The sequence below is a fragment of the Aplysia californica genome, unplaced genomic scaffold, assembly GCF_000002075.1.
Source record: "Aplysia californica isolate F4 #8 unplaced genomic scaffold, AplCal3.0 scaffold00298, whole genome shotgun sequence".
NCBI classification, from domain to species: domain Eukaryota; kingdom Metazoa; phylum Mollusca; class Gastropoda; order Aplysiida; family Aplysiidae; genus Aplysia; species Aplysia californica.
The window spans coordinates 96,331-122,051 of NW_004797568.1; the positions used below are offsets into that span (position 1 = coordinate 96,331).

Consider the following 25,721-nt stretch of genomic DNA (forward strand, 5'->3'; position numbering starts at 1 on the left):
GAGAGAGAGAGAGAGAGAGAGAAGAAATGTATGAACAAGTGAAGCAACAATGCACTTTTTACCCTAAATGAATATAATGATGAGATGAGATGTATTCACAGTGGGTTGGCATGACAATTGTCACATTTTGGATAAATATATACAGTCGAACCTGTGTAAGACGGAATCGCAAGGGAGCGAGAAAAAAATTCCGTTTCAGACATTTTCCGTCTTAGACAGGGGAATTTAGGGGGAGATGGAAAGGGTGAGGGGGAGGGGGGTAGTTCAAAGACCCAGCCGGTGGGATCAAGGATCGCTTGTCCGATCGGCAAGCAGTGGTCAAGACTTCACAACTCTCCATAACTATGACATGCGTCAGTCTTACTTATCCAATTACCACCAGTGCTTGCCTTTCATAGGATCACTGTTTGACCTATTAAAAACAGAAACGTTTGAACATCTCCTTTGCTTCCACCCTTAGCCCCACCCATCGGTGTAACAAGCACAGTCAACCAATGCCACCCCTCACTGCCATCACGTAACAACGATTCGAGGAGCGTTTTTCTCGGCTGGCATTGGTCAGTCTATTTCCCACCTCTGGCTTCCGGCTACCCAAGAAAGTTTCCGTAGTGGCTCGGTACTTGAGCACTCTCACAGGCAGTCGTGAGATTTCACACCCTCACTACCCTGACCATCTGCAGAGCTCAGGGTTCACATGATGGTGTATAGGCTGGGTATAGGGTAACATCTACCCCCAAATTGCACCCCTACTCCCCTTCCGCGCCCAGCGGTATGGCCGTGGTGTTAAGTTTAGAGCAGGCGGAACCAAACTTACGAGTTTTGTTTTAAATCAGTGCTGAGCTGGTAAAGCATTTTCCGTCTTAGACAGGTGAAACCCTCGGAAGGGAGTGGATTTTTCTTTCCATTTCCGCGTTGGACAGGTTTCCGTTTTATACAGGTAATTAAAGAGGAAAAAATCAAGGGGGAGCGGGAAAATTCCGTTAAGACAGGTTTCCGTTTTATACCGGTTTCCGTTAAAGCAGGTTCGACTGTATATCAGGGGGAAAAAAATAATGCCAAAAAAAGAAGGTGTTCCAGATCCAGAGGAGTTCCCATCAGTAACCCATGACTAATACAGACATGTGATTTAATTATACAGTAAGAGAGCAATTATTGACACAATTTATATCATCAAGAATAAAGAAAGGCAAGCTGCTTTGACCTTGCCTGTCATAGGCAATCCGAGTTGAGAGGGATTTATAAACGGAGATACCCAACCCCAACCCCCCTCCCCTCCAAGAAAAAACATTCAGAAATTGAACTCACGTCCTGTAAGTGCAAAGGTTCAACGAAAACCTTGACCAATTCACCACAAATGCTTGTGAGAATAGAAAGTTAATAGAGAAGTTCATAATAAGAGAAAAGAGATTTGTTGTTTTTTTAAATGGGATATTATAAATAATACATTGAATCTGCACAATGACCATCACTTAATACCTTTTATTCCTTTTTGTAGGTGTTTTACGGTGCTCGCAACTGCATATATATATATATAAGGTATGAGCGCGTGGAACACAATTAAACATTTTCAGTTTGGTACGAATTTTGAACTTTGCCCGGGTAGTGACCGAAGCCTACTCTTTATCAATTTTAGGACCACTAAGGGATCTTTAACATGCACAACTTGCATGCAGGACCCCCACGATTTTTTAGCCCTTATCCGAGAAGGCTAGGTGTTTGATCTTACCTACCCTAAGATCAAGGGTACGGCTGAAAGACAGCAGTAAGAAGGAGCCAAGGAGTAGCAGTAGAAAGGCTGCAGAAAGAGTCAGGAGCCCAGAGGTGGTAATGAAAAGTGGTGGTGGGAGGGGGGGGGGGCAGAAATTGGAAATGAAAGCAGACAACAGAACATGGTAAGAGAGCAGGAAAGGAGGTGAAAGGAGATAAGAGATAAGTTTAGAGATCACTCAGTGCAAGGAAAAGAAACACTGATAGACCACCAAAAAAAACAGAGAGAGAAAATTTAAAAGAAGGACCTACAAGTGGCAACCTCCAACCACAAGTGCCAAATAGAGACGCCGGTAAGAATGGAGACAGAAGGTAAGGGGGGGAGGGGGGCAGAGAGAGAGAGAGGAGAGAGAGATTGTTTGTTCACCTTGAACATAATTAAAGAAACAATACAGAAAAGAAATGAAGAAGCCTAGCCTGTGGCACCCTCCAACCATCCTCAGAGTAAATGCAAGCTCTAACACACAGCAGACACAATTTATGGCCATTTTGTGCTGGGAAATGAAAGCAGACAACAGAACATGGTAAGAGAGCAGGAAAGGAGGTGAAAGGAGATAAGAGATAAGTTTAGAGATCACTCAGTGCAAGGAAAAGAAACACTGATAGACAACAAAAAAAACAGAGAGAGAAAATTTAAAAGAAGGACCTACAAGTGGCAACCTCCAACCACAAGTGCCAAATAGAGACGCCGGTAAGGATGGAGACAGAAGGAAAGGGGGGGAGGGGGGCAGAGAGAGAGAGAGGAGAGAGAGATTGTTTGTTCAACTTGAACATAATTAAAGAAACAATACAGAAAAGAAATGAAGAAGCCTAGCCTGTGGCACCCTCCAACCATCCTCAGAGTAAATGCAAGCTCTAACACACAGCAGACACAATTTATGGCCATTTTGTGCTGGGAAATGGTAAAACAGACAGAAAGGAAAAGGACCTATAAGCAACCACCTAAATGCTTGACTGTGTTTGTCATTCTACTTTGAAGAAGGAGAGGGAGAGATGTGCAACACTGCAATACAGTTCAAATTCAAGATCAAACATTAGCTTCTAAAGTTGTGAAGGAGTACCGTAACTTTATAAGGAGAAGTACACTGACAAAGTAACAGTCATTTACTGTAGGGAAAGAGTGAAACAGACTATACACGCTATACAAATAAATGAAGGACAGAACAAAATTTTAAAGGCAAGAAAACTTACAAGTGGTGTTCTCCAACCCTCCACTCACAAAAATGCTACACATTGGGTTCAGAAGTCATTATTTCAATTTAAAAGCAGAGAACAGAAAAAGAAGAAAGGGCAGCTCTTGATATAAAATTTCAAAGCAAATATTAAAAACTGGTTTTATTTACTGTACATGTAAAAATTTAATAATTGTCATTATTCATAACTTTGAACAACAATAAAGTGTGTGAGAGTGCATTTAAATTGGTCTAAAAATGAGTGCAGCCTGAACACACTTTACTCTTTTACACCCCTCTCTAAACGCATTTACATGCCTCATTTTCACACAGGTGAAAATCAAGCACTCAACCCAACAAGGCAGATATGAGACATTAATTATCGAAGTGTATAGACCCGGTAACCGGGAACAAAGTCACGAAGTATACAGACCCGGTAGGGGAACTCTTTTGTGATTTCAGAAAGTTTCAGCGCCTAGACCCGGTGATCTAGTGTGTGTGTGTGTGTGTGTGAGAAAGAGAGAGAGAAAAAGAGAGAGAGAGAGAGAGAGAGAGAGAGAGAGAGAGAGAGAAAGAGAGAGAGAGAGAGAGAAAGAGAGAGAGAGAAAGAGAGAGAGAGAGAGAGAGAGAGAGAGAGAGAGAGAGAGAGAGAGAGAGAGCAGGGGGATGGGGAAGAGCTAGCAAAACGTATGATATCCCCCAGATGGCAGGACAGAACGAGAGAAAGAGAGTGGGAAATAGGTCAGGAGAAAGAAAGAGACAAACAAAGAAAAAGAGAATGCGAGCTATGCACAGAGGAGAGAGAGCGAGAGAGCGAGAGGCAGAGAAATAGAGAGGGTGACTGTTCGATTGAAATTATGACATTGTTACTCATTGTACATTCTTTTCTGCAAATTGTGATTCCTCCAACTCCAAAACAGAGGAAAAACGATTGTTCATCAAAAATACATTCGATCCGCAATCTTCATTTAGATCTGGTCTAGATATCTTACATGACCTAGATCTAGGCTAGTCTCGAAACAAGATCAATGATTTATGGTCTGTCTGTCTAAATCTAGACCTAGGCCATAGATCTAGAAGAACCTAGGTCTACCCTGAGCCAAGAGGGCGCTGAAACTTTCCGAAATCACAAGTATACTTCGTGACTTTGTTCCCGGCTACCTGGTCTGTATACACTCCCATTAATTATGCCAGGTCCTGGAGAAAGACAGCGAGGGGATCAATCATGGCCAAACTCAAACAGTTGCGTGTTTAAAAGTAGTAAAGTCAAAAACCGAAAGGAAGAGGCATAGGAGGCAAGTACGTAGAGACCTCTAGCCTGGCCTCTAACAGTAAAATAAATGAATAAAAGCCCCCTATACAACCATTGAGCCAGCCCTGTAGAAGGCTAGGCCAAATCAAATAAATTCAGATTTTGAATTGCTTCACCATTTGCCATTGACTGTCAGTTCTCTAATTTAAAACAAAATGATACTGTGTTGTTACTACTGTCTTGTGGCGTCTGTGGTGGCAATTGGTGAAATTTACACTAAGACTAAGGCAAGGACTTTCTTGACAATCTTAATCTGATTCAAATTCAAAGACAATGAGTGAGTAAATGAGCGTTTGAATTGTCATCAACAGGAGTAGCCTACAAGACTACAAGACAGTGCCATGGCTCACATCATATTAATGATGCTCATCAACAAACACTCCGCTAGCTATAGATCAGTCTAGCAGACTGACTAGATTCTAGATCTAGAATCTAGATCTAGATTTAATAAAAAGTAAAGATATTTAGAGTAGAGTGTGTAGATCTCTAGAGATCAAGACAGTCTTACTCATACTCTTAGTCTTAAGTCTCTCTCTCATTCTCTGTTCCTAGAACTCCTAGATCTAGACTTAGGCTAGATTAATTAGATATCTACATTTGGAACTATTCAAGCTGACTTAATCTAGAATCTTGAACTACATTTTCGATTCTAAAATCGCTAATAAGTCTATTTTTAGAGCTGAACTCACCAATTTGATGTGAGACTTATTTCCCAATACAGATTCTCAGAACTAAGACGTCAAAGTGATGCTTAGCACTAAGCACTCTCGATGATGGAAAGTCACTCTTATGTCTGTGAGAGTTCAATTATACAGGAAGCGATACAAAATGCAGCCCGCCATGTTTGGTCGCAGTCACGTGACAAACGACAGACAGCAACAACAATGAGTTAGTTCCGGGTTATTGAAGAGAACTCATTTATGAAAGTGATCACAAACTTTCCGGCACAGTGAAATATGGTTACTGCTGGAAGGGGAACTGGATGATGAAACTGAAATTCTTGCAATATTGAAATAAACAAGGTACTTTAGCAATATATTTGTTGTAAATGCGCGATGAAAACTGCAGAATAGTATCTTCATGAAAAGATTTATTAAGTTTAAATTGTCTTTTTTCATGCAAGGAGTGCATGCCTGTTCAATTTTTAAGTCAGTGAAGTGAATGAATTGTTTATTATTGGAAGACTAGACTGGTTGGCTAGCCGTACACATATGATTAAAAGTAGAAAGACGCAAACTATTTTTAGATAAGGCGCCCATCTTGTTTGACGTCAGACCAGGATACCCTTCCGATCACGTTACTACATCTAAGTATAGACAACCGCATGGCACGAAAGATGGAAGTGTCTATGCAGGGAAGTGGCTATTCTCATCCGGGGTGAGAATAGAAATACGATCGACCTCTCACCCCGGGTGAGACTTGCGACCGTAGGCTATTCTCACCCGGTTTGAAACAAGACCTGTTTTTCCTAATTTCAGAATACTTTCTATCGATGTGGATGATCAAATTGATAAAAGCCAAGAAAAAATTACGTTATAGATCTAGACTAGATCTAGATCTAGCACAAAAGTAAGCTAATTTGATCGTCTTCAAAGATGCTGGCTATTTCACTGTTTGAATCGAGCCGAACTACGCGGGTCGCCATTTTGTTTTGCCCGGAAGTTCTCGCAAGATCTACTCCTCCCCTCTCTCTCTCTCTCTCTCTCTCTCTCTGTCTCTTTCTGAATACTGTCTATCGGTGTGGACGATCAAATTGACCAAAACAATGTTAAGAAATTATGTTAAAGCACAAAAGTAAATTAATTTGGTTGTCTACAAAGATGCTACGGCTATTTAACTTTTCAAATCGAGCCGAACTACGTGGGTCGCCATTTTGTTTTGACTGGAAGTTCTCGCGCTACTCCTCTCTCTCTCTCTTTCTCTCTCTCTCTCTCTCCACTGCCCACAGACAAAATTGTACGCTTTTAGTAGGCTACAGTTGTAATGGAACGTTTGTTCACGGCACAGAATTCTACAATTTTTCTGTTATCACAGTGTGTAGAATTCTGTGGTTTAGGATGAACACAAAATTTGTTGGCCTAGATCTAGGCTATAACGGTGAACGCGCACCGGGTGAGAATAGCCAAAAGACTCGCCTGCACTATTCTCTCCCCGGGTGATGACCTCTTGACAAATAAACATTTATCAGAAGCGCCCTAACTTTTCAGGCTGGCCTCAAATTCATCATAAAATAAAAACTCGGCTCCGGCACAATTCAAAGCCATTTTGCCCTAAGTGATCCCGGTCTCTACCCAGCCTGAGGCAAGTCACGAGCAAGGCAGGACGGGAAGCATTTTAGAAAGTGCATTTTAGGTGCATAAATTATTAGACTCAATGTGCAACAATAACACATTAGTACACTGTAGCACATTATTAGACCCAAACATCAATAACACGTTTATACTACTTTTGCATATTGAGGCACTTACGTTTGTAGCACATTTATAGGGGATAATTGTCAGCTACAGTGCTCAGCATGACAAGAAACATGTCCTCGTCACGAAACCTGTTGCAAAATATAAATTCATGGAGACAGGACAGGAAGAGATCATGGGGGGGTTCATACTAAAGTTTAAAAAGACACGAAAAAGACCCCAAAAGACATCAGATTTGTGTCCCTTCTGACTTCAAACTCATTTTCAGGTTTATTTTGATCAAAATTGGGGTAATCCTTCATCTACTGCCCCTACAAGTTTGTTTAGGTTCCGCCATGATGAACACATTTTCTTTTTTGTGGCATTACAATTATTAGTAGTAAAATATGAAATTATTAATTACTGTGATAGGACTTTCCTTCCACTGACAAGTGGAACTTAATGTTGTTAAACACGTCTTGTGGATTTTTGCCATGCAACTCTCTCCACATGAATTTTTTTTTTTTTTCTTTTTTTTTTGTAGGTGGCGCTCGCAAGGAAATTTTGAGTTTTGCTTGAGTGGCGGCCAAAGCCTACTCTTATCGATTTTGGACCACCAAGGGATCTTAAACGTGCGCAACTTGCACACGGGACCTCCGATATTTTTCGCCCTTGTTCGAGAAGGCTAAGTGTAGGCCTAGAGATCGCGTCTTTTCGTGTCTTTTCGCATTTTAGTATGAATGATCAATCACGGGATGTGCCGAACTGTCTGCTGGACCCTTTTTCTTAAAAACAAAATTTTTCTAGAGGGTTTGTGGTATATCAAGGCAGCACAGATTTATAAGGATGTAATGGCTTATTCTTGGCACTAGTCCTTGTAATTGGGGAGGGAGGGTAGTTTCTAGATAAAGGTGGGGAATAATTATGTAAAGGCCATCTGGTAGATGTACAGTCTTTGCAATGTTGGCATTATCCGCCCATGTATTTGTAATTTTTATTTTCTTGTTCCTTTGCAGACCACAACAGGGTCCTCTCTTCAAATTTATGAAAAGGATTTAGTCTCTTGTATCAACCATGGCTAATACAGGAGACTGCTGTGCCATCATAATGGCTGCAGGCTCAGGATCGAGGATGACTGATCTGACCAACCAGTGTCCAAAGGCCTTGCTACCTGTGGGTCGATTTCCTATGATATGGTACCCTATACGCTCTCTGGAGAAGGCAGGGTTTTCAGGTGAGAATCCATAATTCCCATTGTATAATGATTTAATAATAACTGATAACTTCTAAGCATATTTCCACAGTTTATTGTCTTGTGTTCATTGTCTGGATTTTTAATGTGGTGATTTGATGAGACATCATAAAGCTGTTAATGAGTAATCATTATTCGTAACCTTTCAAGAGACTTAGTTGAGTAAATAGTCTCTTCAGAAGTGACAAAAGTAATTTGGGAGCAAATGCTGGTGCTCAGTAGCTCAAAGGGTATGGTGTTTGTCAGTCAACCCGAAAGTCCAGAGTTCAATCCCCATCAGTGTCAATTTTTTTTCTCTCACATTTTCAACTTTCCCTGATCCAAGTATAGGTCAGAACAAGCTCCTAGCCTTTTTGGGTATAAGGACGAAAATTTCAGAGGTCCAATATGAAAGTTTTACACTCTAAAGATCCCATGGTGATTCTGATATTGAAAAGAGTGGGCGCTTTGGGCTGACAAAATTGAAAATTAATTTCTATTTTTACACAAATGAAGCTACTGTAGTCAGTATATAAAATAATAAGTTAACAGTACCTTAGATATGATTCTCCACTCTCTATAGATAAATTAAAAGTGTAAATTAAACTTTTAAAAAAATACTCTGGAATACAATAAAATGTTTGAAATGAATATTACAGAGATATATATGCAACTTCATCATAATGCTAATGAAATTGTACTTATTGCAAATTGAATAGAACTGTATGTCGTCTTCCAAACAGATATTGTGATTATTACAAGGAAAAGCTGGGAAAAACAAATGCACAGCATCTTGAGCGACAAGTCTGTGCCAATTTTGGCAAGGCTTGAGATAGTTAGCATTCCGGACTCAGAAGACTTGGGCACAGCAGATTCCCTGAGGCGTGTGGCTCCAAAAGTGAAGGTGAGTGCTGTCAGTGGAGTTGCTGGTTGTTTAGTTTCTTGTTTGACACCTATGACAGCTACTGGAATGCTCTTGCATGTTGTTGTGTCTCTCTTCCTCCCCTCTCTCCTCTGTCTCTCCTCTCTCTTTCTCTCTCTCTCTCTCTCTCTCTCTCTCTCTCTCTCTCTCTCTCTCTCTCTCTCTCTCTCTCTCTCTCCCTCCCTCCCTCCCTCCCTCCCTCTCTCCCTCCCTCCATCCCTCCCTCCCCCCTCCCCCCCTCCTCCGCCATTGGTTTTAAGCTGTTCGCAAAGCAACATGCCTTATTTCTTCTTTTTGTGGCGGACTTCACTTTCGTCTGAGTAGTGGATTTTAATTGAGGCAGTTGTCCTGCCTTACTTTGAATTGTCATATCCATTGCTATACTTAAATATGAATCATAACAAGGTCTTTTTATTTCTTTGTCCATGTCATGAGAAGACAACGGCATTGGTTGTGAGCTGTGATCTTATATCGGACTGCGACCTCACAGACTTCATGTCGGTGCACAGAAAACATAACTCTTCCATAACTGTCATGTTGTCCCAGCTCCCTACCAGCATTGTTGCAGAAACATTGGTGCCAGGTTTCAAATCAAAGCAGAAAAACGCAGCATGTGAGTCTCCAGTTCTATAAATTTTGCTAAAGTTTCACTTGTTCACTTGTTAATTGAATACACAAAAAAGAAGTCAGTATTTTTTTTTTGCTTCTAGTATGTTTGGGAGGGGGTTTCGTGAAGGCAATGGAAATATCTGTTTCTTTTTAGCCTGGAAAGAATAGTGCTCATATTTGATATGCCATTTAGTTTTCATTGTATCATTTTTAATCATATATCTTTTTCACAAAATGCATTCTGAAAAAAGCGCTAGCTAAATGTCCCTGTTGACCCCTTCAATGCTATATTGGCATACCTGGTACACTCTGGAAGTGCCTAATTTTCGCCCATTCTGATGTACCAGGGAGTGCACCACATGTCATATTGGAAGGGTTTAAGTTTCTTTCTGAAAGAAAATGAAACGCTGTTGTGAAAGTAAGCTGGGTACAACTGTTTCATATGTCAATTATTTTTTTAAAAATGTATTTTAAAAATTTTCGTGCAGACTTGCTAAGGACTTTATTTTTAGGTTTTAGTGTATGGTGTTGATTTTCCTTTTTTGTGTTGTTTTAGTATTTTGTTGTGTTGGGGTTGAATTGGGCTTTTTGTAGATGGGGGATTGTATTTGTGAGAGAGGATATTAGTGTGTTAGCACTGACATCAATATGTTTTATTTTCCTTTTCAGCTGAAAAAATCTCTATTGGATTTGAATCAAACAATGAGGACCACATTTTGTTTTGGAGGTCCCAGATTGACATGGATTCTGAGTACTTGTCCCTGTCCAAAAGATTCTTGGACAGGTAAGTTTTGAGTGCTTTGTGATAACTGTCATGTGCTACAGACCTTTTAGCTTTTAGCACTTTATTTTCCACAGGGCACAAGTTGTGTAAGTTTTGTTCTATAAAAAATCAAACTTTATGATTCTTGTTCCTCTACTAAATGCTGTGAACTCATCTTCTACACAGTCATATTTTACTATTGTGCAACCTTGAATGACGACTGATAAAGTAATTTAATTACGCTTTCTGACTCTTCCCTGATATAAAACTAGTACAATCTCCCGATTTAATCTTTAACTCTTCATGTCCGGTGGGCCGGTGGGAGCAGCTCTGCGCGAAATGGATTTGGCCGGCATAGGGGCTCGATACACTAGCCTTCTATAAACACACTCAAAAGTAACATTTCACGACATCAACCGGAATTATGGTCGCAGATGCCGAAAATAGGTCTATTTCTATTTGTACTTTCATTTTGTAGCGTTTGTTGAAGCGCATATGCTAGATTTGATGGTTTGTTTCCGTACTGCTGATTTTCTGTGTCTAATTTGTTTGTGCTAGTTACGGAGATCATCATGGCTGAAGAAGGTAGGCCACCTCAGCGTCTCACTGCTAAACAAGCACTCGATTTGTTCCAACAAAGCCCTGACACAGACGTTGATAGCCTCTATAGTGATTCTGCTGTGCATGAGAACAATGATTTCATTCCAGACAATTTCTCAGATTCGGACAGGAATAGCGCTGTAAGTGATACTGAAAGAATATCCACAACCCCCTGCATGCCCTCTACTTCTCAAACATCTACACGTCGCAAGGTTCCTAGGGCTTCTGCCCTACTTCCCTATGTCAGTACTACCAGCTACAGTGGTAAAGGAAAGGGCAAAGCCAAAGGAAAGGTGAAATTTTGTAGACCCAGTCACAGTGCTGCTGCTTCAAATGACCAACAGCACTTAGTTCCCACTGTAGATGATCCAGAGACTGCTAACCGCCAGCTTCAGTGGCAGGTGATCGATAAGGATAAGGAAGTCAAAATTTCAAATAACTTTCGGCATGCTTTTCCATGTGTAGCTGGAATAAATGCAAACCTGGACCATACGTCTGCGACTTTGCAGTGCTTCAAAGTACTTCTTGACAACAGGCTTGTTGACTTTCTCATAAATTCAATGATTGGCTATGCAAAGTTGAAAGGACAGCAGCGCAATCCACCTAAAGACACGTTCTGTGTATGATGAATGGGAAGACATTGACAGAGACACCTATTTTAGATTTTTGATGGTGCTTATTGTCATTTGTATGGACAAAAAACCGAGAGTTGGGGATTATTTTACAAAATCCCCTTCCTACTGGTTTTTTCCTTGGTTTTTCAAGGTTTTTCCTTGCCACGACTGATTTTTATCTATATACCATACCATGCTACATGCTGGTAAAGCTGGTGGGGAGCAAAAGGACAAGATTGAGCCTTTCATAGATATGCTGATTGACAGGTTTCAGTTTGCATTTTTTCCTTTTGACAATTTGTCAATTGATAATCTGTTTCAAAGGGAGATGGACAAATAAGCAGTTCAAGGCGTCGAAACCACACAAGTACCATATCAAAACTTTTGGATTGTGGGATAGCCTGACTGGATATGTGTACAACTTTCTTTTGTACTGCTGGAAAGACACCTCTTATGACCCTGAATGTAACCCCAAATCTGTGCAAGCAGAGAAGATATTTGAAACACGGCAGAGAAGGGCACACCATTTTCGTAGATAGGTATTATACCGGGCTGCCTATGGTTTACTGCCTTTTACTTCAAGGGGACTCTCCAAGTCACAAGAAAAACATTTCCGCAGGAATTGAAGACACACAAACTGAAGCATAAGGAAACAAGATGGTGTATGGGAGACGACAACAAGATTTTGTTTGTGGCTTGGCGAGACAAAAAAGCCAAAAAACCATTGTTCTTGTTTCTACAAATTCAAATGCTGAAATGAAAACTGTTCGTGTAAATGTTGGTGAAGCTAGCAAGCCAGCCTTGGTTGTTGAATACAATCAAGCGATGAATGGCTGTGACACAGCCGACCAGAATATGTCATATTATGGTGTTCATGAGCACCGGTCTAAAAAATGGTGGAAGAATTTTTTTTTTTGGCTGTTAAAAAACTCCCAAGTCAATGTGCACAGATCTATATTCTTTACACTCTGGTACATCCCAGCAACAAGCTTGTTGAGCTTCGTAAGTTCAAAAGTATATTAGTAGAAGAAATGGAGTCCAGCATTACCCTGAACAACAATGTGGATCCTGCCCAGCTAGTTTCATTTGAACTCTTTGACACATCCAAGATGCATCTGATCCAGTACAACAGGAGGGACCGAAATTGTGTTGTGTGCAGCGGACCAGTTGGGGGACGCAAAAGAACAGTTTTTGTCTGCTCAGATTGTAGTGACAGACCATTTCTGCATCCAAGAGACTGTTTTTATAAATACCACTCTCGCAGAAATGCCCTGTGAGAATTTTCTTCCTTTGTAAATAGTGTACTTTACAGAATTTTTGTGCGTGTTGATTTCTCGTGTCATTGGATTGACAAACAGTGGATACATGGGACAAAGATTGCTCCTTAAATAATTATAGTGACAGTTTTCTTGTTTGTATTATGCTGAGACAAAATTTTTATTCAATTTGGATATTATAAATCTACATGTTGGATCTTGCTGAAGCTCTATTCAGGTTAGTTCATCGTATGTATGTGAATGTGACTTTTTTTCATTCATATATATATATATATAAATATATATATATGGTTATTGTACACCTTATCTTACACCTGGATACTTAAAAGAATTACTCAAAATTACTTTTAAAATGTGCATGAAGACACAGTCTTCATATTATCCATACATTCAAACAAAAATATAGATGTAAGCCTTTGATTTATTGTATAACAAAACGTGTGTGTATATATATATATAGACATCTAGCTGTGTTTACATTTTTTTAATGCTGAATGTGGGTTCTGATACAAAATTTTATATTTGTGTGTATTTCAGAAGAATGAGCTTCAAAGCCCATTGATGTAATCCTAGAATGTATATCAACATTTTTTGCTTCTTTTACTTTGGTTTTGTGTTGAAGTTTTATTAAGTTACACCCATATTTTTGTGAAAGGTGTTATGTATTATTGCAACAGTTTTCTTTTTTGCTAATGGCCTTTTACTTCAATAGTCTATTTTTATACTTCAATAAATGCATATAAAATAAACACCAGTGAATGCAACTTTCATTTCTGAACACAAACATACCAAAAATGTTGATGTGGGCCTAGTTGTTTGAAAGTTATATAGACTTTTGTAACCCACCCTACTGCTGTTTAGGATCAGCCCCTGGGAGGCTTTGGTCTGAATGAAAATTCTCTACTGACCTGAAGAGTAAAGTAAACTTTGTTTCTTCTGTAACCTGTGTTAAATATGTACATGTTTTTCTGTGTCCAAAAACTAAAGCATTTTTAAAGATATTCTTGAAAAAGTTTCTTTGAAGTGTTCTTTTTTTTGTGATGGATTAAGTTCCTCTTTGACTATATATGTGTCCCTGCCCCTCAATGTCAGTCATAAGAAGGAAATTTCAAAACTGAGTTAACACTATTTTCAAAAACTATCACCTTTTCCCTACAATTTAAAACAAGAATGAAGTAAATATGACCATATTTGACGAAAATACAGAACTTTTAATTGTGCGAGGTGAGGAAACATGAAAAGGAGAAAATGGCCTTCGAAGTTGAGCAACATGTTTCCTTAGCAATGGGGGTCTTACAATTGAGATAGAGACTTGAAATTTAGCAGCTATCTTGGCAATGCGACTTAGAGACTTGAAATTTAGCAGCTATCTTGGCAATGCGACTGCAAGGTAACATACAGAAGTAGAAAACTATTCATTTACAGAGAAATAACTTATGGACCAAACAACTTTTTCACGAAAATGGACTTCACATCAAATGCAACAAAATATTAGCATTATACTAGGTATCAGATACTAAATTTTTAAAGTAGCTGTATGTCAAATTCATGTTTCACATGAAAGGCCTGTGTCTCCTGAGAATTTTTGTATCATACTTTTACCTCTCAGTCAATGTTTAAAAGCATGGCTGCTGTTTCAATTGAACATAAAAATCAAATATTGCTGAAGTCGCTAACTGGCTGCAACCCCATGTTTGAAAGATAATAAAAGAGTACTAAGTGCACTAAACATCTCTATATTAACAGAGTACAATCATTATAACAAAGAAATGAAGCCTAATTTTTTTCAGACTGTGAGATCATTACAAATCAGTATTTTATTGCCTCAAACACGATGATATGTCGTTATTTCAATAAAAACACCGAGTGTTGTCTCGGCCGGTACCGCACCAGCCCTCGCGGCGAGCAAGTCGATTCAATACTGTAGTGTACTGAGTGCTCCCGGTAGTTCCGCGGAAGGATTCATGCAAAATAATTCCAAGTCGATGACTTTATTCTAATAGAAAAAGAATTGTTCTTTCTATTGAAACCTTTTTTTGCTGGTATTTTACACTTTTCATGTTTAAAATGATCTTTGAAAACTTGGACGCTTTTTTTTTTCAAGGTTTCTATCCAAACGCCAAAGGCCAAAAATAACCATGGGAAACCACACTTAAAGATGTATAATTCTCCGCCAATGAAAAGATGGTATTTAATCATCAAACTTTGTGCAAAGCATTCGAATGCATGAGTGTCAATTTTGAACCGGCCCACCTCGTATACCGACCGCGAGGGGCTTCCCTTTCCACGGCGATTTTCCAGCTCATACTCGGATTATAATATACAAACAACTTACACTATTGTAAAGAAGGAAATCTGAACTTTTTCAAAGTGTTCAGCATTTGGTGTTTATAGCAAAAGAGCAAAGAAACAGATCTGAATTACCCCCATTTTACAGAAACCACGCGCTCGGAAGGCCGCGAGTCGGCTTATGTGCCGTGTTTGCGTTACCTAATTATACGTTTGCAATTGCACCATAAACACACGAGAGCACACACGCGCCTGCGCGCACGTACACACACATATAAATACACCAACACACACACATAGACCGCCTGCTAGCCTCTTGGTAAGGAATCCGCTTTGAGAGATCTAGAGGAAGGTTAATTAATCTTTTAAAAGCACTAAAACACATTGAAAACGAATTTTTAAAGTCAACCAAAGTGTAAAACTGAACGGTCAACAGACACATTCAGCTGTTTACGTAAACAAGCTCGAAGTGAGCTAGAAGTTACAGTTTTTACTCCATTTTACCAATCAGGGTTGTCTACATTTCAGACCCTTCATACTCGAAAAGGGGTCAAAATCTTTAAAAAGTTGCGAATGAAGAACATTGAAGCAAAGATACTGCAATGTGGAGTATCTTTGGTTGAAGCAAAGGTGGCCATGAGGTAATGGTTCTAAAAATAATCTCCCAGCTACACACTAGCAAGGTCCAAATTCCTTTATCTAGTCACCCAAGCTCACAACAAACCACACATGCCTCCAAAATAAATCCAAAATAAAAGATTTATGGTTCCTTAAAGTTGTTAATGTTTATCTTATATGAAGCAGAAGACATCAAACTTTCAATATATCCAAACAACAAAAATTTCATGGAAAGTCACTTTTTTGCCTTTCGAGCCTCATAGCTGATAATAGAACAGTGCGTCTTATGACTGATATTGACCGGGGCAGACAGATATATCATTTTCTTGCTTTATTCACACTTTGTATTATTATCCTCTCTGATTAGGTTCCCCTGCACAAGAATACAAAGCAAGTGGACTGACTGCCATGTGTATATGATAAACAAGTTTGTCATAGAATATCTGATTAACAGAAGGTAATTTTGATGCTCCATTTTTTGTGTGGCTACAAAGTACTGAAAAATCAAATGGTCTTCTCCCTCCCCCCTTTTGATTTTGGTATCATTTGATTTTATAATTAAAGTTTTAGCACCTTTTCTTAAAACATGTAACATCCCATGGTAGCGGAATTGAAATTAAGAAGCAGATTGGCCTTTTGTATTACACAAAATACAAAATAGGGCAGGCTTTCTAAATTGTTTGATATTGGCAAATATATATGCCATTAAAGTGAGAGTCAGTTGTCTCTTTGATTTGTTCTGCTACAGAAAGTGAGAGTGCACCACGGTTATATTACTGTGTTGTTAATACCATTTCCCTTAATGATCAGTTATGATTTCTATGATAGTGTTGTGGTTTTTGGTACCTTGAATAAACTAATCATGTTGATTGGGGCTTTAAACCCTCGCACCTATACTCTTCTTCCCGACTCCTCCCCATCTCTTCTACCTGTCTGTCAGTCTTACTTTTTTCCCCCCAGCACTAATGGATGATTATTCTATTAGATTGATGTGCTTCTCATAAACCAAACTGAAACTGTATCTGTTGGGTTTTCCCAGCTCGAAGTGACCATTATTGTTTTCTTTACTCAAACTGAAACAACATAGTCTGCTCTTCTTGTAGTGACATCAACTCCCTGCAAGGCGAGCTACTCCCCCAGGTTGTGAAAAAACAAATGTCCACTCTGGTGAAAGACAAGTCGCATGAGGAAGCGGACATGACCACCACCGAGGAAGCTGATATGACCTCCGCCGATGCTGATAATAAACCAGAGAAGAGGAAAGGTTTGTGGTTGCTTCTTGATTTTGGTATGACATGAGGTTACTTCTTGACTTTGGAGTTACTTCTTGACTAAGTTTTGTTTTACTTTAGATTACTTTTTGATTTACATTTGTATTGTCCATTCATTTTTTCATGCCCACGGGTACTTGCAATTTTCTCAAAAACTGACTATTGTATTGCCCAGCTGTTTTGCCTGCAGTCTTATATTGTAACTGACCGTTCGACTTTCATGTCTTTTAATCTGCACATTGAATGGTTTATTCAAAGTGGCAAATTTCTTTGATCTTCTTGAAATATAAAAACATTCCTGACCTGAAAATTCAATTTAACAGTAATGAGGGCGTTCTGACAATGACGTTTTTAACACAATTTAGAGGGGTTTGAAAGTGCGGAAAAAGTGTGCAGCACAGCGAAAATGTATGTAGGCCTACTAGTGTGAATTTGTCATTGTTTTTCACCCAAAGGAAATACCTTAGCTTTATGTATATCGCACAGGATAAGATGCTGAGTTTTTAGTGTCGCATTACAAGTCATGTCAGCACATAAAGAAAAGATGTAGCCATGGGTGACGAGTTAGATGTCGTAATTTAATAAAATACTCCAAACATTTGAGTTTTCTTAAATTGCCACCCTTTCTTTTAAGTTATTCTTGCATCTGTTTGTGGTATTTGCTTAACATGATTAATCAGTAATAAAATAGAAACTTCAATGTGTTTTACACAAATACAGTATAGAAGGGACTGTAAAATGCATGTAATATCAAATACACAGAAAAAGGGTGATTGGATGATGAAAGGTTCGTTCAAAAGGGATTTTTAAATCTGTTTGAAACCTTGGATTTCTAAAAGTTGAGTGTGCACACTCCAATGTATTGTATACACTTTTGTAAATGGATCATGAAAAGGGTCCTGCCTTAATTTGTGGGGAATGACATTAGTAAATCATATTTTTAATTGGGGTTTTTTCTCCATAATTTATTCTTTCCTAGAATCAGAGAATAAGGAGAAAAAAATATTGTCAAGATTCTTCTTCTCCTCAAAAGGCATCAATTCTGCATGGAGTAAATTTGTTTTTTTAATGTGAGGAATGCCTGTTGCAGACTTTATTTCCTCTGTTTTGAAAGGTTGAATATTCCACTGTCCTCAGATCTCATTGACTACGTTGCAGGATGTGAGTTTGACCTGACAAGGGAGGCAAATTTCCTGTCCCTAACTAGCAGCAATTTTGGTAAATTCTGTTCTGCTTATCGTAGAATGAAAGCAATTTTGTTTTTTGTTTTGGGGGGCAGGGGGAGGGGGATGGATGGTGGATGTGCCACAGTCAGGAATTATTTTCTTTCTTGTACCGGTACTTCAGCTACTTTTGTCTGTTGAACCATTGGGGAACCAGTGGGTTGGCTTCCTCTCCAGCAGCCAGATAGTGCAGTATATATATATAGAACTTATGACTAAAGTGAAATGGCGGAAACGTGTGGTTTTTTGGATTGATAACAACAACTAGTTGTTTTGTCAGGGATTTTCATGGTTGTAAGTGATTGGTGGGTGCTTTAATGTTGTATGCTTCTTGTTCATCTTGTTCAGTATTAATTTTGTCTTGATTTGCTTCTAATGTGAGCTATTGCAGGCCACCATTGGTAAATCCTACTTTTTTTTTCCCCCTCTGTTGTATCAGTCTGTCCTAATTGCTTTTTCCATGCTGTATGTGATTTTTATTGTTTCAATATGCTTCTCTTTACTCAAATTCTAATGTCAGCCTGTCCCTATGTTAAATGGATTGTATGACGTGACACCAATAGTGTGCATAGTGATATGGGTGGTCTTTCTATTTGTTGCTTTATATAAATATATTGCACCTTCTTTGACTCAGTATTGGTCTGCTTAGACCCTGCCAATGGGGTCCAATGAAGACAGGGATGTTTACCAGTTTTAACCCTATCCGTACGCCCAGGGGTCATTTTGTACCCCAGGGGTTGTATTCTTCACATTTTAGAATACTTCTAGCACGAAGGTCTCTTTGAAACTTTCAGTATTTCTCAAAAAGTCATTTTGACAGACTGGTAGGCAAAGCGTACACATTGGATTAACGAGTAAATTTCCTCTTTGGAAAGTGGTGGCACAGAGTTCCCCACGTTGAATAGATACGATAGTAAAACACGATGTACGGATAGGGTTAAAAAATGGAAGTACTTGATAAGAAACATTGGTGCACTTTGCTCTGATTTGTTACGTGAAATGACTGGGTGTCTGCAATATGTCATTTAGAATATGGTATACGGTACTCACATAATGATCACTATTTTAGCAAATTGTCTGTTGCTTGGAATAGAGTTCAGTTATTTTTGTGTGATGAAAAGGCATTTCAACTGAGGCAGCTCACTGGGCAAACTACCTCAGTGAGCCTGGTCCTGCTTGTTTGTGGGTTCTGTTAAACTTGGGCGACTTGCTGATGAATGGAGGGGAAAAAAATGGGAAGTATTTCTCATTTTATAATGTTTAATAAAAGATAGCACTTGTATTGCTCAAATCCCCACTCAGTTGCTAGCTCTATGCACTTAACAGTCTATTTCTATGAGTTTTGAGTTTTGTGAACGCAAGGTTTACTACCTCTACATAATATTTGTGTCTATGCTATTTTTGTTTGCCATTATTCGCAACTTTTTTGGAAATTATTATCTATTTATTTCACACTTGAATTGATGGTTTCTGTAAAGAACTTTTATTTGTGTTGATGAAGGTGCAAGCCCAGACAGCCCACAGAAGGACTTGATCCGGTGCTATGCATACAGACAAACAGCAGGCTTCTGTGTGAGGGCTAACACCATTGCAGCTTATTTCGAAGCTTGTAAACAGGTAATGGAACCTTTTATTTTGAGTCCTTTTCTATATAAGAATTTCATAATCATTGTTTATTGTAGTTTCTTTCTTTACTCACTTTCCTTGCTACATTGTCTCAAGCTCAGAGGGACACATAGAACTGCCCCCCCCCCCCCCCCAGAAATCGCGGTCGCGTTTTTGTCGAGTTCCGTAATAAACCCGCAATTTTTTGCAATTTTAGGCAACATCTGAATTCTTTAAAGATGCATTTATTGAAATCGTTTTTATGTCAGTAGATTCATATTCGGTACAATGTTCTGAAAATGGCTGTATCCATTTATGTATTTTGTAACCAACGAATTGCTCTGTGTATATTATTTTATTATGTATTTGTATGTGCTCATTTAGTAACAATGTGTAAGCGTGCGCGTGTAATAAGCAAGCAAGTGTGTGTATGTGGTGTGCATGTGTGAGTGCGTGAATATTGTTCGTACATGATGCATTCATGTAAAGCGCCTCGAGCTGTGTTCACACAGGAGTGGGCACTATATAAATGATCTACATTATTATTATTATTGTTTATGGAAAAGTGTTCTTTTACTGTATTTTATGATTTTAAACTATATATCATCGGGATCAAGGGCACATTGTAGCCAAGTAAAATTGTGTGTGTGTGTGTGCTGGAATTGAAAAATTGAATTATATTTGGAAGGAAAATGACATGTGTTGATAGCAGTCCAACCCAAATCCAGAGATAGAATATGTGTGCTTTTTTTGTCTACAGCAACTTACTTTCTATGTTACTGATACAGACCTTTGACCATCAATGATTTATTTATAGAGGCACCAGCCATCCATATCCAGGTGCTGTACTGATACAGCTGATATAAGAAAATGCTGTTCTTGCTGAATGATAGTAATGATATTTAGTTACGAGTGATCTCAACTCTTTATGTGCCACAAGTTATCAGCACATCATCAAAAGGCACTGATGTACGGGTAGTTGGTACAGAAAGGGTTATAGTGTTCACTATCGTTTTCTGTCTCTATAACTGAAAATTGCCAGCAGTTAAAATGAACTATTTGTATACCGTCTGCTCTTTAGTTCACTGCGCAGGAGGTCAGAGAGTGCCAATGGTAAGCCCTATTATTTCTGTCAGTCTCTCTCACTTTTTCCCAGCACTAAATGGCTGTTACTGTGTCGAGGTGCTTCTCTGCTCTAAAAATAATAACTTCTTTTCACCCTTACCGTTATCCCTCTGTCTGCTCAGATCCCTCGACTGATGCTCCAGTTTCTTGACAACAAGAGCAAAGGGACCATGCCACCTGTGCCAGAGTCCACCTCAATCAAGCCAAAGTCACAGGTAGGGAAAAATGTGTTGTGTTATGGAGAATTGACAGACAGGGAATTATTTTTTTCTGTCACGAAAATTTTTGGTTTGTTTTTCTATTAATTTTCTTCTCCTTTCAGTGTGTGGTAGGTGGTAGTAAACCTTTCATTGGTTGTTTTTATCACACACCTTGCTTGTGATGACGTGGTAGAAGTAATGTTCGGGGGGAGGGGGGGGGATTAGAGTAATTGCGTAACTGGCCTGTGCATATTAACTGTTTGATTAATTGACAGTACAGTAGAACATGACTATAGTGGCACTCGCTAAAGCGGTACCTTACCGGAATCCCCCTTTTTTGTTTTTATGTAAACTCAGTTATATATGCTTGGGTTTCACAGGGCAAGGAAGGGCCCGAACTTTGATACAGCAGGAGAGATAGAGCGAGCTCTTGCTGGGGGGGGGGGGTTGGGGGGCTGTAGGTGGGCTCCGAACAGGCAGTCAGCAGTGCGGCTCTGTGATTGGTTAGGTGAGGTGGGGCAGGCAGTAGAGAGAGATGGTGCGGAGAGGCGCGTTACGTGAGCCACTCCAAAAGTGATGTGCCATAGCCTAGACGCTCAGAGTATGATAGTATAAGAGCGTATGGGCTATAGCCCAAGGCCTAGGCTAAGCCAAAAAGACAGTAAAAGAAGAGGAGAGTGTGTAGTGTAGACTATAGCGGGAACTTGCCTACAGCGGGATTTTTCTTCTGGAACCTAAAGTCCCGCTATAGTCATGTTCTACTGTATTCCAGTAGTCCATAGTCCCTTTTTTGTTTATTTTTATTTACTTTTTATTTGAATTATGGAAATAAGTCGCTGATGCTCTGCTCTTCAGTGAGAAAAAAAATATTAATTGCCTCTAAATGTCGTTTTGATTTATGCTTTCCAGATATTTATTTCAGTATGGCTTATACATCTTGGATTGTTGCTTGATCTTTTTGCTATTACCGTAATGACTTGATACGAGAAAAGTGAGGACATTAACCTGGAGTCTGTGTGTCTCATTTTTCTTTATATCCTCTGTTTTGTAAAATAATGCAGGTTGGAGCAGATTGTCTTCTTGGTGAAAATGTTGAGATCGGAGAGAAGGTTTCTATCAAGAAATCCGTCATCGGAAGACACTGCAAGATTGATGATAAAGTCAAGATTACGAATTCCATCATCATGGATCATGTCACTATTCTAGAAAGGTGAGTTTCAAAACGGCTGTAGTACTAGTTCTCATTGTTGTTTTAGTGTGAATTTTCATAAAGGCATCATACCGAGAAGGAAAGTAACTCAGACTCTCAGTGCATTTTAAAATCATAATGGGCTGAATGGCCACTGAGGTGTTAATCTATAATTACACTGTATAAAAACAACATAGTTATGTTCTTGTATCTGAAATATATATCTTTATTTTCCTTGACAATGACACAGATGGGAGCAAATAATGTTGTGGCTTTCTGAAAATCCTTTGAGATTGTTAAATACTTTTCATCTTAGCAGGGGGTTGTTTTTTTTTCTTGAGTCGGTGTTATATTTTTTCCGAGAAGACTGTAAGGTTAAACCCATTCAAAACTATAAAATATACAAAGAAGTAAATTTACACGAGGAAGTTAATAATTATTGTGTGTTGCTAGTAGTCCACATACTAAATGTAAGGCCAATTTAACAGGATGAGCTTAAAATACTTACTTTACTTTACTTTTCTGATCCAGCGGCCATTTGTGTTCTAGCCCTTCAGCCTGTCGATATGGCTAAGAATTTACAGGTTTTTGTCAGCTGCGTTTTGTCGTTGTATAGAGTATTTCCAATTTCTGGGGAGGCAGGTAGGTAGGTGCTTTGCAGGTTGCTAAGTGCAGGGAAGGTAAAGAGGTGGTGTGGTACTGTTTCATCCTGGCAGTCACCCAAAGGACAGTCGGGTGGGGTATCCTTGCGGATCCTATTTAGGTAGGAATTCAATGGAATGTGTTGTGTTTGCAGGCGAAAGATAGTGACTTAGTGCTCTGCGAATTTAGTGCATCATCATCATCATCATCATCCAGTGCCAGATCTGCGACAGACATCGGCGATCATGGTTTTCCATTCATTCCTTTGCTCGGATGCATCAGGAGCTTAAAATAAAACTTGCTAAATCTAGTAACTGATCATAATAGTCAGTGTATGCTGCAGGTTCAATGTAACCATGGATCGAGCGTTATACAAGTCCTTTCAATCTTTAGAAAAGTATGGTTGGTAAACATTGTTCTCTGAAGATGTAATGTTGTAGTTTCAACATGTTACCTCTCCTTATTTCTTTGTATTGGAAATAAATGGATTTCCTCTATGTGTAAAAATAAATCTAAATGGCATTTATGGCAAGTTTTACTTTGTTGTTATTCTTTTGTTTGATTTGATCAAGGCAAGAAATAAAAGTGTTAATCTTAAAAAGCTAATTACATAAGATTGTGGACAGAGTTGATTTGTAAACAATTTTCGTACCGGTAATATGCTCTGTACTATAATGTTTCAGTTCAAACATCAGTAACTGCATCATTTGTGACTCTGCTAAAATTGGAGATAAATGTGAGCTCAACAGCTGCATTGTTGGTCAGAAGCAGAGCATTTCTACAATGTGTGAGTATTCCCCCCATCCCCCACCCCAGCTTTTTAGCTCTTTTTTTTCCCACAGTCGTTTTAGGAAAATGTGAGTACTGGTTATCGAATTTGGGAGGCTAGACTAAAGAAGGGAGGTCCTTGCCTATTCAGACAGGTTTCAGACAGTTTAGAGGACTACACAGGTTTGGAAACATTCACTCAAGGACTTGCATCTAATACGGGTTGCCTGTTCTGTAGGCTTTGCTTTTCTAGTTGAGTGATTGAGTCTGGGGTGTTTTAAAATTCAATATATATGTGAGACAGAGTGGTGAAATCAGGTGCTGGTGAAAACAATGAAATTAATTAAACCGGTATTTTGGAGGGCAATTTTTTCTGATTTTTCTTCTTTTTTTTTTCCTTTTTTTTTTGGGGGGGGGGGGGCTCAACACCTTTTATGTCCTTTTACAAACACATTTTTGTGTGGATGTTACATAAAAAACATTGATTAAAGGCACAAAAAATGTACATTTCCAAGGACATTCAAGCTTTAGAAGTCGCCATACTTTGGCAGCCATTTTCTCACTAATTTTACCTTTCACTCCAGGAGATCCCGACCTCCTTCAATTGCAAATATATAAACTTCTGTTCAAGATGGGCGTTGTTGTTTTGCCAAATGCAAGACAAATGAATTAGCTTTAAGAGGATATATCAATAAAAGTGTATGTGCCGAAAAATTGACTTGCAACACATAGGCCTGTGTAATTCATAATTAATGTTTGGATTTGTGGCAACATTCCTTTTATTATTGTTTTTTATATTTTCATTATAATGCACTTTTAGAGCAAGTATTTTACCAGCAAGGTCTAAACTGCTCCAATCTGTCCCCTGCTTATCTAGCAGCATGCATGTTCATGGTTAGCTGTTCAGATAACACTTGGTCAAGGTTGTTTACTGGAGACATCACGCTTTCGAAACTGGCGTCTGTGGTGTAAGGGTTAGGCTCTTGGCTGTTGCATGCAGAAGACATAAGTACGTCGACTCCCATTGTGGGAAACTTGTTTTATTTAATATCGTTGTCTGTCTTCTAGGATATCTCTCTCAGCCTAGATAGGTCCTGATTGTCAGGGTGGAAGTAACCCACCTACAAAATTATCTTTATTGTGTTGATGGGGCTCGTAAAATAATATGCAATAATTTTCAAAATAGCAAATAAGATAAACCAACAATTTTTTTTTTTGTTTAGTGGGAAAGTGAAAGTGTGTTCTTGCTTGGTTTTCATTGCACTGTCTAGAGAAGTATGTTGTCTTGCATTCTTTTGCTAAGTCCATGTATTTTAATTTGGTTTGTCTTTTTTGTTTTGTTTGTTCACTTGTTTGGGTTGTCATTTTGTCAGGTTGGGGGGGGGGGGGGTGAATGCGTTTTAGAAATTGTATTGATTTTGTCCAAGGTCAATAACTATTTTTCACCGATGATTATAGCAATGAAAAGTGTACTTTGTTTCCATTTCAGCCAAGCATGCAAATGAGGCCCTAAGTTCGGTTACCCAGATGATGGAGGTGGCACTAGAATGACAATCGGAGACTCTGTGTGGTGTGAAGAAGTCTGTCTTGTGGTTTTGCATCATCCTACCTCTCTGCATGATGCCCTGCTTATGCCTTTGGAGCGTCAGCGCTAGTGGACGACTCTGAGGACTTGTGTTTGTCTTTTGGGGAGCTCGGGGGTAAATGTCCATTAGCAATTAGGGGAGATTAGCTTTTGGTCAATCATAGTCAAGTTCAAAGTTGCTGATTGACAGCACCAGTGGAAACAACAATCTTCATAGAACCCTTTTATCTGAAGTTTCTAGTTGCACAACTGTTATAGGCATAGTGCAGTTATAAGGGAGAGTTGACCATTTTCTCTCATTGGGAAATATAAGATTCTATATAAACTTGAAAATGTATAGAGCAGAACATCATGATGATTTTATAGCCTTGAAGTAGTATCAAGAATGCCTGAGAATAACAGAAATGATTGCTTTAGGACTGGAATGGATGTTAAAATGCAATTAGTTATTTTTCTTTTAGATCTTTTCTGGAGGTTTTGTGTGCTTGATCAGGTTGCATGATGTAATAAACACTGGAAACGCGTACATTTCCAAGTTGTGTTTTT

The 25,721-nt window shown here is 38.9% G+C and overlaps 2 protein-coding genes across 2 annotated transcripts in view; one reads left to right on the plus strand and one right to left on the minus strand.

Moving 5' to 3' along the window:
* LOC101864159 (serine/threonine-protein kinase D1) overlaps positions 1-5,109 on the minus strand; it is a gene marked incomplete at its 3' end in the record, with an annotated part of 13,116 nt that extends 8,007 nt beyond the window's left edge. The window contains 1 exon segment of the mRNA XM_013084494.2: positions 4,941-5,109.
* A 27-nt stretch (positions 5,110-5,136) lies between these two features.
* On the plus strand, positions 5,137-25,701 carry LOC101859577 (translation initiation factor eIF-2B subunit gamma). Its single transcript, XM_005101758.3, has 13 exons — positions 5,137-5,273; positions 7,661-7,878; positions 8,619-8,779; positions 9,236-9,410; positions 10,076-10,190; positions 15,935-16,024; positions 16,671-16,831; positions 17,976-18,056; positions 19,563-19,678; positions 20,914-21,006; positions 22,053-22,201; positions 23,506-23,609; positions 25,080-25,701. Exons 2-13 carry the CDS (start codon positions 7,719-7,721, stop codon positions 25,139-25,141), a joined length of 1,467 nt encoding a protein of 488 aa, XP_005101815.1. The 5' UTR covers positions 5,137-5,273; positions 7,661-7,718; the 3' UTR covers positions 25,142-25,701.
* Positions 25,702-25,721: the final 20 nt, after the last annotated feature.